Below are 12,438 nucleotides of genomic sequence, written 5' to 3' on the forward strand. Positions count from 1 at the left end.
CATACCATGCAGTGGTGAAGCCAGTCAAAGATGCTCTCAATGCCCTAGCATTTAGCTCAGTGTGGATGTTGCCTGTAATCCATGGCTTCTGGTTGGGATATGTACGTACAGTCACTGTGGTGACGATGTTGTCGATGAACTTATGGAGGGGCGGCAGGTAGCCTAGTGGTTAGAGCGTTGGACCAGTAACCAAAATGTTGCTGAATTGAATCCCCGAGCTGACAAGGTAAAGATCTGTTGTTCTACCACTGAGCAAGGCAGTTAACCCACTGTTCACCGGGCACCGAAGACATGGGTGTCGATTAAGGCAGCCCCCCGCACCGCTCTGATTCAGTGGGGTTGGGTTAAATTCGGAAGACATATTTCAGTTGAAGGCATTCAGTTGTACAACTAACTAGGTATTCCCCTTTCCCTATTAATGAAGCCGGTGACTGATGTGGTAAACTCCTCAATGCCATCGGATGAATCCTGGAATATATTCCAGTCTGTGCTAGCGAAACAGTCCTGTAGTTTAGCATCCTCTTCATTGGACCACTTCCGTATTTGATCGTACTTCTGGTACTTCCTGTGTGACAGGTGACATGCTGGTAGAAATGAGGTAAGATGGATTTCAGTATCCCTTCATTAAATCACCGGCCACCAGGAGCCCCACCTCTGAAATAGCATTTACTTGTTTGCTTATGGCCCTATACAGCTCGTTGAGTGCAATCTTTGTGCCAGCATCAGTTTGTGGTGGTAAATAGACAGCTATGAAAAATATAGATGAAAACTCTTGGTAAATAGTATGGTTTACAGATTATCAGGTATTCTAACTCAGGCGAGCAGAACCTCGAGACTTCCTTAATATTAGAGATCGCGCACCCGCTGTTGTTGTCACGCCCTGATCTGTTTCACCTGTTCCTGTGATTGTCTCCACCCCCTCCAGGTGTTGCTTATTTCCCCCAGTGTATTTATCCCTGTGTTTCCTATCTCTCTTTGCCAGTTCGTCTTGTATGTTTAGTCAAGTCAACCAGCGTGTTTTTTCCCGCACTCCTTTTTCTAGTCCTCCCGGTTTTGACCTTTGCCGGTTTTTGGATTCTTTACCCGCCTGCCTGACCATTCTGCCTGCCGTTACCACGAGCCTGTCTGCCACTCTGTACCTCCTGGACTCTGATCTGGTTTTGACCTTTAGCCTGTCCACGACCATTCTCTTGCCTACCCCTTTGGATTATTAAACATTGTAAGACTCTGGGTCTCGCCTTGTGCCTTGATAGTTGTTAACAAAGAGACACACCTTGAGCTTCTCCGAGGCTGTGGATCGATCCTGACGACGTATAGAAAAAAACAGCTAGGAAACCTGCTATTTACTCACCGATGTAGTTTTGTCAGGATGCTTGCTTTCGGGTTTGGGATCTGGTCCGGGGTCAGCAGTATGTCCTGCGCCACCGACTCGTTGGAGTAGAAATGCATTGCCATTCTAGTGTTTTCGTTGGAAGAACATTCATGTGTCTAGTTTTCTGAGGGTTAGGACAATATTCCATCAACGTCACATCGAACATACACAGAACACGGTTGCCATGTTGTCAGAATGTAAGATATTAAGGTTCTAGACACGTTTCATGGGAACGTAGCGAGAACATTCCTGCGTCCAGTTTTCTGAGAATATTGTCTGTTGGCAAGGGATACCCACACCGTGTACTTTTAACATACAGTGTCTTCAACTTAAATATTTAACACACATGATTACATTGTTCATGTTCATTTATACAGTAATTATTATTTAATATTTTTTAAATAAGTCAGTTAAGAACAAATTCTTATTTACAATGACAGCCTACCACAGCCAAACCCAGACGAAGCTACCTCAATTGTACGCCACCCTACGGGACCAATCACAGCCAGATGTGATTTAGCCTGGATTCGAAACAGGTTCTGTAGTGACGCTTCTTGCACTGAGATGCTGCACCTTAGACTTCTGCACCACTCAGGAGCATGTACTCCACTAGGATTTGAACTCACAACCTTCTGGTTCTACAGCAGACAGATCTTCCTGCTACGCCACCATGTATCTGAAAATTTGAAAATTCTCTCATCATTGATTTTCTTGACTGAATTCAACAGGTTAAGGCCTTTCTTTATAGTTGTCTAATGTTGGTGGGGCATAATGTTTTAATTGTACTCCTGAATCACTATGATCAAGAACAGTTTTTTAAAGTGTACTTTTAACAGAGCTGAGATTTACTTCAAAGGCAATTCACCCTATTGATTACACATATCAAGTAGTTTCAGATCTATATAAGTGCCTACGGAGGAGGGGTTAAGCTTTCTTCTGGCCAGGGCCTAACTATACTGGCCTAATAAGCACATGCCCTAGAAATATCTCTTATCGGGACTGTGGTTAGGGTGTTCATCATTGATGCTGGTGCTCTGAGTTCAAGATGTGCAAGGGCACTATTCTCAGATTCTCAGCAATATGTGTTAATGTCATTACTTGGCAACAGATACAACTGTATTGTTTGCATTTTAATTGCATTTTAATGTAGTACTACAATGAACGATAGGCCATGTGGAAACACATCATCTTTTTTAAAGTTCCCAACTTGTTTGATTTTTGTCCGATTTCCCCATTGAAAGATGGGAATCGGTAGTAAGAATTCTAGATATCTGAGAATATTTTTGAAATACACACCACATATTGCCATGTGGAAAAAACGTGTCTCTGGTAAAGGAATCGCATCAGGTCTCGTGCATTTCTGTTCTTTAACATTCCTAATTTGTTGTGGAAACATGGCCCTGGCGGTAGTGTTGCTTCTGATGGAAATCTACCCAGAACATGGTTGCCATATTCTCAGAATATCAGAAATGTGTCTATTTACAGTAGCATGTCTGAACTGTCTCACATTTGCCATTTAAGCAATGATTATGTCAGTTATACCAAACCAATACACAACACAGAGTTTCAACTCCACACCTACTCATTTCAGGGTTTTACTTTTAAAAAACTATTTTCTACATTGTAGAATAATAGTGAAGACATCAAAACTATGAAATAACACATACGGAATCATGTAGTAACCAAAAAAACGAATCAAAATATATTTTATATTTGAGGATGTAAGGGGTGCATACTGGCGGCAGAGAAGTCAGGCGCAGGAGCAAAAATTGTGTTACAACGGCACAGTTTAATAATAAAAATCACCGTAAACAAAGCAATCAAATACAATGGGTACAAAACCCGTCGTACACCAGACATAACGTGCACAAGCACAAGGACATGGGGGGGGGAACAGAGGGTTAAATTACACAACATGTAATGATGGTATTGAAACCAGGTGTGTGGGAAGACAAGACAAAACAAATGGAAAATGAAAAGTGGATCAATGATGGCTAGAAGACCGGCGACACCGACCGTCGAACGCCACCCGAACAAGGAGAGGAACCAACATCGGCGGAAGTCGTGACAGAGGACAACAACCTCTACCTCAATGTGAGCAAGACAAAGGACCTGATCGTGGACTATAGGAGAAGGGGGGCTGAACACTCCCCTTGTTAACATCGAGGGGAGTGAAGTGGAGCGTGTCGAGAGTTTCATGTTCCTTGGTGTCCACATCACCAACAAACTATCATGATCCAAACACAACAGGACAGTTGTGAAGAGGGCATGACAACACGTTTTCCCACTCAGGAGACTGAAAAGATTTGGCATGGGTCGCCAGATCCTTAAAAAGTTCTACAGCTGCACCATCGAGAGCATCCTGACCGGTTGCATCACCGCCTGGTATGGCAACTGCTCGGCATCTGACCGTAAGGCGCTACAGAGAGAAATGCGTAAATATTTTCTTAACTCCATTTCTTGAACTGCATTGTTGGTTAAGGGCTTGTAAGTAAGCATTTCACGGTAAGGTCTACACCTGTTGTATTCGACGCATGTGACAAATAACATTTGATTTGATTTTGATGGTTTATTCTCCCAACCCATAGAACACTGGACACATGAATGTCCTAGCAACGTTCTCATCGAATGTTTCTAAGAACATTAATAATGTAATTCTGAGAACACATGCAATTAAATACATGTGTTTTGAGAACATGACAACCGTGTTCTGCGTATGTCTGGTGGGACGTTGATGGGATTTTCTCCTAACCCGCAGAAACCCGGACACATGAATGTTCTTGCAACGTTCCTATGATACTTGTCTAGCTCAGTGGTTCCCGAACTTTCATCGTCCCGTACCCCTTCAAACATTCAACCTCCATCTGTGTACCCCCTCTAGCACCATGGTCAGCGTACTTTAAAAAACATTTTATTTTCTGCCATCATTGTAAGCCTGCCATACACACACTATACGATACATTTATTAAACATAAGAATGAGTGTGAGTTTTTGTCACAACACAGCTCGTAGGACCAGGGCACATATAATAATACAATAATAATCAACAATTTTGCTCCTTTATTTAACCATCTTACATATATTTGTTCATCGAAAATTGTGAATAACTCACCACAGGTCAACGAGAAGGGTGTGCTTGAAAGGATGCTGTCACACTCGTCAAAATGACAGGACCAAGGTGCAGCGTGGTGAGCGTACATTTTCCTTTATTTTGCAATGTTGCCAACAAAACAATAAACAACAAAACAAATGTGAAGCTCCGTAAGGCTATACATGCATTAAGGAAGACAACTACCCACAACTTCCCAAGGCAGGAAACTCTGAGCTCAGCCCAGTCCAGAAATCTGGCAGTGGCTTTCACTGAACCGCTTGTTGCAATGTCGATGAGTCTCTCTTGTTAAAGATATCAGTAAGTGGACTGGAGGCAGGGCATGAAAGGGATAACAAATCCAGTTGTCTGTGTCATCCGTTTCGGGAAAGTACCTGCGTAATTGCGCTCCCAACTCACTCAGGTGCTTCGCTTTATCACATTTGACATAGTCCGTAAGCTTGAGTTAATTTGCACACAAAGAATCGTAAAATGATGGAAAGACCTGTGTGTTGTCCTTGTTAATGCAGACCGAGAAGAGCTCCAACTTCTTAATCGTAGCCTCAATTTTGTCCAGCACATTGAATATAGTTGCGTAGAGTCCCTGTAACCCTAGATTCAGATAATTCAGGCGAGAAAAAACATCATCCAGACAGGCCAGTCGTGTGAGAAACTCTTCATCATGCAAGCGGTCAGACAAGTGAAAATGATGGTCAGTAAAGAAAACTTTAAGCTCGTCTCTCAATAAATAAAATAATGTGTCAATACTTTGCCCCTTGATAACCAGCGCACTTCTGTATGTTGTAAAAGCGTTACATGGTTGCTGCCCATATCATTGCATAGTGCAGAAAATACACGAGAGTTCAGGGGCCTTGCTTTAACAAAGTTAACCCTTTTAACTGTCATGTCGAAGACGTCTTTCAAGCTGTCATGCATTCCCAAGTGGCGTCGGGAGCAACTGCTTGCACGCGCGTTACCACTCCACTATGTCTCCTTGTCATGGCTTTTGCGCGGTCAGTACAGATACCAACACATCTTGACCACCAAAGTCCATTTGATGTCATCAAGCTATCCAGTACTTTAAAATTATCCTCTCCTGTTGTCCTGGTTTCCTGTGGTTTGCAGAAGAGGACGTCTTCCTTAATCACGGGATCATTCCTATGAAAACAGTAGTAAATGACCTAATGAGACTCTCAAGAGAACGTTCTCTAAAGTACTGGGAACGTTTATTGTTAGCTGGGAAGGAATGGGATTTATTGATGGTTTCAACTTTATTTTGAAAACCAGAATCATTATCCACCTACTTAAGCCCTCAAAGACCAACTAAGATTGTTAACCGAATATCTTTAAAAGCAACTGTTTGCAGTTGACGTCACTTACTCCAATTAGCTACATTTGAACTAGATCTCTTCTTGATAAAGTAATTCCAGATGTAGTAACACGCCGAATGGAGTGGACACTTGCTAAAAGAGTTAGCTTTTTTCCAACAGTTTTATCAAGTACTGTTTTATGAGGGTGGAACTGAAGTCCTGAAATACTGTAGTCTTGCTAACAAGACAGACATTGCTAACAAGACAGACATTTAGCAGGCTGAAATGAAAAGGAAATAGCAGCACACTGTGACTCCAATGCCATACATTTAATTACAACCAAGATTTGGACAGCAGGCTGCCTTCATCACATTGTAAGCAGAGCAGAAGGCAACAGGGACTGCAGAGACCAGTTGCTTCCTGTCTGAAAGCAAAGTGACTATCTATCTATTTAGATGAATTATTTCCTCCCCTGGAGATAGTAATAAAAACTAGAACATCAGTGATTATGATCTCTCTCTCTCTCTCTCTCTCTCTCTCTCTGTGTCTCTCTCTCTCTCTCTCTCTCTCTCTCTCTCTCTCCCTCTGTCTCTCTCTCTCTGTCTCTCTCTCTCTGTCTCTGTCTCTGTCTCTCTCTCGGTCTCTCTCTCTGTCTCTCTCTCTCTCCCTCTGTCTCTCTGTCTCTGCCTCTGTCTCTGTCTCTCTGTCTCTGTCTCTCTCTCTCTCTCTCTCTCTCTGTCTCTCTGTCTCTGTCTCTGTCTCTCTCTCTCTCTCTCTCTCTTTCTCTCTGTCTCTCTCTCTTCTCTCTCTTTCTCTCTCTCTCTCTCTCTCTCTGTCTCTCTCTCTCTCTCTATCTCTCTTGCTTCCATTTCTTGTTCCATTCTCTCGGGTGTAGTGACTGACTGATTATGATCTCTCTCTTTTCCTCTCTTTTTCTCCTTCTCTGTCTCTCACCCCCTCGCTCTCTACCCCTCGTCCCTCTCTCTTCCCTCTCTCTCCTCCTCTCTCTGAAGAGGAGTGATAATTCCCTGCTTCCCTCTCCATTATTGACCAATCCACTTTGCCGGGAACAATAAGAATGACCCTTAGCCCCCTGGCTTAGAAAATACTTCCCCCATGTTCAAGGTTTGAGTACTAAGGATATGTGTTTTAATGGTACAGTCGTACCATTGTTGATCATCAAGTGATAAACTTTTCTTGGAAAGAGCATTACAGTTCAGGATGGAATGCGGAGGATATGTGACTTCATGTTTTCTCTTACAATTATTTTCCAGCCTTGTCCCAGATCGGTTTGTGCTGTTGTAGCCAACCCCTATGATGGTTGTTACATTTTGACGTGACGAGGATCATAGGAGATGGCTAGTTGTTGACTCTCCTTTAGGAGGGATCGTCCTGACCGCGTTTCTCTCTGTCCAGCCCGCAGAGAACAATGACGCAGCAACAGAGCCCCCGGTGAGCCAGGAGGAGAAGAAGGGGGCAGGAGGCCCACGACACTTGGACCCAGCTGGGCTAGAGGACTGGGAGCAGGGGTCCCCCACACAAGACCACCTGGAGAGGAGAGGAGGAAGAGACAGACCAGGTGAGACCTGAAACATCACACCTTTCCATCCTTGTCTTGTTGAAATGTTTCTGTAAAGAATTGTTTGGGTACCTAACTCTACTCCATTGCCACCTTTTGCCTTGACGACCTGAAACACTTCATCTGTCCATTGTCTACGACTGTCAGTCTGTATCCACACACAGCCTGTGTGTGTGTGTCCACAAACCCTCGCGTGCCAGTCGAAACAGGGCCTCACCTAACCTGTCTGGTTTGTCCCACCTGGAATATAAATATCCATGTTCCGGTCTGCCGCTTGTTCCAGTATCCATGATGGCAGGGTTTCAGGTGTCCTTTCGGTGACATTAAAAAGCAACTTGGTCAAATACTCAATCACCTCGTAAATGACACCTGGCCTGTTGACAAATACTCTTAATATTCTTCGGACTTCATTTCTACCACCCACTTGTCTTGTACTACGTTCATGTGTGTTTACCCTCCATTACATCCCTGCTTGTAGGCGTATGTGTTCAGCTGTACCTAAAATAGACACTTATCTGACCAGTCATGTGAGATAATATGAGCAGGTGTGTTATCAGATGGGAGTCACCGTAAGCTTCCTGAAGCTTGGGGGTTAGCCGGTAATGAACCACCTCCCTGTATCTGCACTGTTAGCACTGATAGGACGATATAGGACCTAATCTGACCAATGGGAGGATCAGGGCCCAGTTATCCCCGTTAATGTACCGTGTAGGAAAACTGGGATCAGTTTGTGGGCATGCTTGCGTACGTGTGAGTGTGTTTGTGTGTCAGAGTAGGGAGGCTGGCGTGGGGAGGCTGCGTGGCCAACCGTTTCCAGATGGGGAAAATGGATGCAAAATGTTGAGGGAAAACCCTACTATTGGTTACAGACAGCCATTCTTGGTTGATTTAGCTCTGAAAAGGTTTGCGTGCGTTCCCATTTTCCTTGAGTGCAACCAAACAAAAGGAGCTTTGTAGCTGGATGGGGGATCGGGGGGGTAGTGGTAGAGTAGAGTGTGTACCGTGTTACCATGTGGCTGAAACCAAATCAAACCAAACCGCTAACTGGTGTGCAGAGCAGAGCATGACGTTTGTTCGTGTGTATGTGTGCGTGCATACGTACCGTGTGTGTGCGTGCGTGTGAGACAGACAGAGGAGGAAGCTGTCGGCAATGTTTATCTGTAATGGCCAAATGCAGCCAAGTATTATCTTAGCCCAGGCCTCCCACAGGAGAGCCAGAGTGCTGAAATGCATCGTTCATAATCCATGAATGGAGTGGTGGTCGAGCTGGGTGGTTGTTGTTCGTGCCACTCCTATGGTATTTTTCAGGTCCATTGCAAGCCTGCGTTCAAATTTGAGTGTTTGCCTGAGCCTGTCTGGAGTGGGACAGATGGGCGGGACTATATGCATTTTTGGGATTATTCCATTGGTTCCTTTGCCACAGGAAAAGATGTCAAATACTACTGCTGCTGCCATGATGGTCTGGTTGGTATGGTAGGGGTCAGTGTCATGTTTCCATCCCTTGCTGTGACTGTGGTGGGGATGGAGTGCAGGAGGAGGAAGAGAGGAAGCCCTGCTCTCATTGGCCCTGAATGTGTGTGAGTGTGTGTGTGTGTGCGCGTGCGTGCGTGCATGTGTGTGTGCGCTCTGGTTTGGTGGGGTTCAGACAGAGGCACAGGAGAAGCAGGAGGATAGGAGAAGAGATCACCAAGCGGGCATCTGGTAGACATTAGAAACAAGATGCCTTCTAGTGGCTTCACAGGAATCACAGGACGGTGCCAGCAGCAGCTAAACCACATGCAGACAGAGGGGAGACTCTCTCCTTCTTCTCTTCTTCTTCCCTGCTTCCTTTCATTTCACTTCCTGATCCCCGTTCGTCTCTGATCTCCTGTGCTCCGCTTCTTCCTGCCTTTTCTTCCTCTTTTTCCAAACGCTCGTCTTCCTCTCTATCCACTCCCTATGTTGTATCTCACTTCCTCAAAGGTCTAATTCATCTCCAGTCTCTTCCCACAGGCCAGGGCCCTTGGTAATATTTCCCCCCCGCGTCTCAAGGGGTCACGAGAAGTAAAGTGAACCCAACGTGATCCCTAGGTCTCCCTTTCCCCTCCCCACTGCCCCCCACCCAAACATCCAGTTCCAGTGTTTGATAGTAGTAGCTGACTGATGGATGTCCTTATGTGTGGCTAGGGGCTACCCCTCTCTCCTGTTTTATGATGTTGTCTTTGTCAGGGACAAATGCTTAAACCCACAACAACAGGAAGAGGAAGTGAACCGGTAATCATGGCAAAGTGCTCAAAGTTGACCTGTAACCATGGTAAAGTGCACGCACGCAAACACACACACACACACACACACACACACACACACACACACTGCAACTCCATAACCTCAAGTCCAGCAGAACAGACATAGTGAAGACGTATAGGACATATGAAACTAGTTATGTCGTTATATTAGTCTGCACAACAGCATAATGGTACCGGAATTTATGTTGGAGAGTTACAGCGTGTTACTGTTCTCTTCCAAGGTTTGTCACAAACATGTCGGCTACAGAGCCATTGAATACGTACCGACGAGTATCAAGCCACATTACCATGCCACAGTACCAATAGACATTTTGTCAACGGTAGTTTGGAGGCTTTTGCTGTAAGAGTGGAACAGTAAAATGCCTCTGGGCTACAAAGTACTTGAAACATCTGGGCCCTCTGTTGTCTTTCATCTTAGTAATCCTCTCTGCTTGTAATATGGTAGATGATAAAATACTATGGCAACAGTCTCAGCCGCCCTGCATTACATTACAGTACAGTACATTTCAACATGCCCCTGGATGGAAGGTCATAATAATGAGGAGTCAGAAGGGACAGAACAGATCAAAGTAAGACAGCTAGAATGTAGTGGATGTAGACATAAAATGATGTCTGTTGTGCCGTGACGGTACGCATCAGCAAACACCTTTTTGCCTACTTTGAGAATAGTTTGTTCTTCTCTCAGTCGTCTCTCATGGCAGACTGAGCTAGCTAGCGCATGCAGTATTTGGTTCTGTGTGACGGGATTAGTCGAACGAGAGGCCACACAAGGCCATGCACGGTCACGCTTCTTCTGAGGACAAAGTGAAAGTGAAACATTCATTTGCCGTATTCCCTGACAGTACAGCGTATACACAGAAAATAGCCAAGTTGACGTTACTCATTGTGTATGACTTCTCTATTAAGTTCCGTGACAAAACAGGCACCAGTAGCACAAATAGAATGCAAATGGTGAGTTTCTTAGGGGTTTTGGTACACTGGGGAAGAGGGGGAAATGCACCAATCACCTCACAGTCCTCAAGCAGGGTAATCTGACAGTCCAGGTCACAACAGGTGATCCCACCGATATTATTCCTGCTTTTCTCCCCTATGAATAGTGTGTAAATAGTATTCTTGTCGTCTCTTGGTATCTCTTGGTATCAATTTTATACATTCTACATTGAAATACATGTAGTAAAAGTGTTAAACAAATCAAAAATATAGTTTATATTTGAGATTCTTCAAAGTAGCGACCCTTTGCCTTGATGAAAACTTTACACACTCGGGCCATTCTCTCAACCAGCTTCACCTGGAATGCTTTCCCAACAGTCTTGGAGGAGTTCCCAAATATGCTGAGCACATGTTGGCTGCTTTTCCTTCACTCTGCAGTCCAACTCATCGCAAACCATCTCAATTGGGTTGAGGTCAGGTGATTGTGGAGGCCAGGTCATCTGATGCAGCAGTCCATCACTCTCCTTCATGGTCAAATAGCCCTTACACAGTCTGGAGGTGTGTTGGGTCATTGTCCGGTTGAAAAACAAATGACATTCCCACTAAGCGCAAACCAGATAGGATGGCAAACCACTACAGAATGCTGTGGTAGCCATGCTGGTTAAGTGTTCCTTGAATTCTAAATAAATCACTGACAGTGTCACCAGCAAAGCACTCCCACACCATGACACCTCCTTCTCTATGCTTCACGGTTGGAACCACACATGCAAAGATCATCCGTTCACCTACTCTGCGTCTCACAAATACAGTGGGGCAAAAAAAGTATTTAGTCAGCCACCAATTGTGCAAGTTCTCCCACTTAAAAAGATGAGAAAGGCCTGTAATTTTCATCATAGGTACACTTCAACTATGACAGACAAAATGAGAAAGAAAATCCAGAAAATCAAATTGTAAGATTTTTTATGAATTTATTTGCAAATTATTGTGGAAAATAAGTATTTGGTCACCTACTCACAAGCAAGATTTCTGGCTCTCACAGACCTGTAACTTCTTCTTTAAGAGGCTCCTCTGTCCTCCACTCGTTACCTGTATTAATGGCACCTGTTTGAACTTGTTATGAGTATAAAAGACACCTGTCCACAACCTCAAACAGTCACACTCCAAACTCCACTATGGCCAAGACCAAAGAGCTGTCAAAGGAAACAAAATTGTAGACCTGCACCAGGCTGGGAAGACTGAATCTGCAATAGGTAAGCAGCTTGGTTTGAAGAAATCAACTGTGGGAGCAATTATTAGGAAATGGAAGACATACAAGACCACTGATAATCTCCCTTGATCTGGGGCTCCACGCAAGATCTCACCCCGTGGGGTCAAAATGATCACAAGAACGGTGAGCAAAAATCCCAGAACCACAAGGGGTGACCTAGTGAATGATCTGCAGAACTTCGTGAAGCATTTATTTGGGTTGCAATTTCTGAGGCTGGTAACTCGAATAAACTCTGGGTCTTCCTGATTGAGTGGTGGGAGGTGGATGGATACTGTTTAGAGGTGGGAGGTGGATGGATACTGGTGAGAGGTGGGAGGTGGATGGATACTGTTGAGAGGTAGGAGGTGGATGGATACCGTTTAGAGGTGGGAGGTGGATGGATACTGTTGAGAGGTGGGAGGTGGATGGATACTGTTGGGAGGTGGGAGGTGGATGGATACTGTTGAGAGGTGGGAGGTGGATGGATACTGTTGAGAGGTGGGAGGTGGATGGATACTGTTGAGAGGTGGGAGGTGGATGGATACTGTTTAGAGGTGGGAGGTGGATGGATACTGGTGAGAGGTGGGAGGTGGATGGATACTGGTGAGAGGTGGGAGGTGGATGGATA

At 44.7% G+C, this 12,438-nt stretch overlaps 1 protein-coding gene across 2 annotated transcripts in view; it reads left to right on the forward strand.

Annotated features, from left to right (window-relative positions):
• LOC115124777 (rho guanine nucleotide exchange factor 25-like) overlaps positions 1-12,438 on the forward strand; it is a 181,004-nt gene that overhangs the window by 10,627 nt on the left and 157,939 nt on the right. For both annotated transcript variants that reach the window (XM_065005509.1, XM_065005510.1), the window contains exon 2: positions 7,187-7,349. In XM_065005509.1, coding sequence (XP_064861581.1) covers positions 7,187-7,349 — 163 coding nt within the window. The remainder of the gene's footprint in view (positions 1-7,186; positions 7,350-12,438) is intronic.

This window comes from Oncorhynchus nerka, linkage group LG20 (genome assembly GCF_034236695.1).
Source record: "Oncorhynchus nerka isolate Pitt River linkage group LG20, Oner_Uvic_2.0, whole genome shotgun sequence".
Classification (NCBI taxonomy): domain Eukaryota; kingdom Metazoa; phylum Chordata; class Actinopteri; order Salmoniformes; family Salmonidae; genus Oncorhynchus; species Oncorhynchus nerka.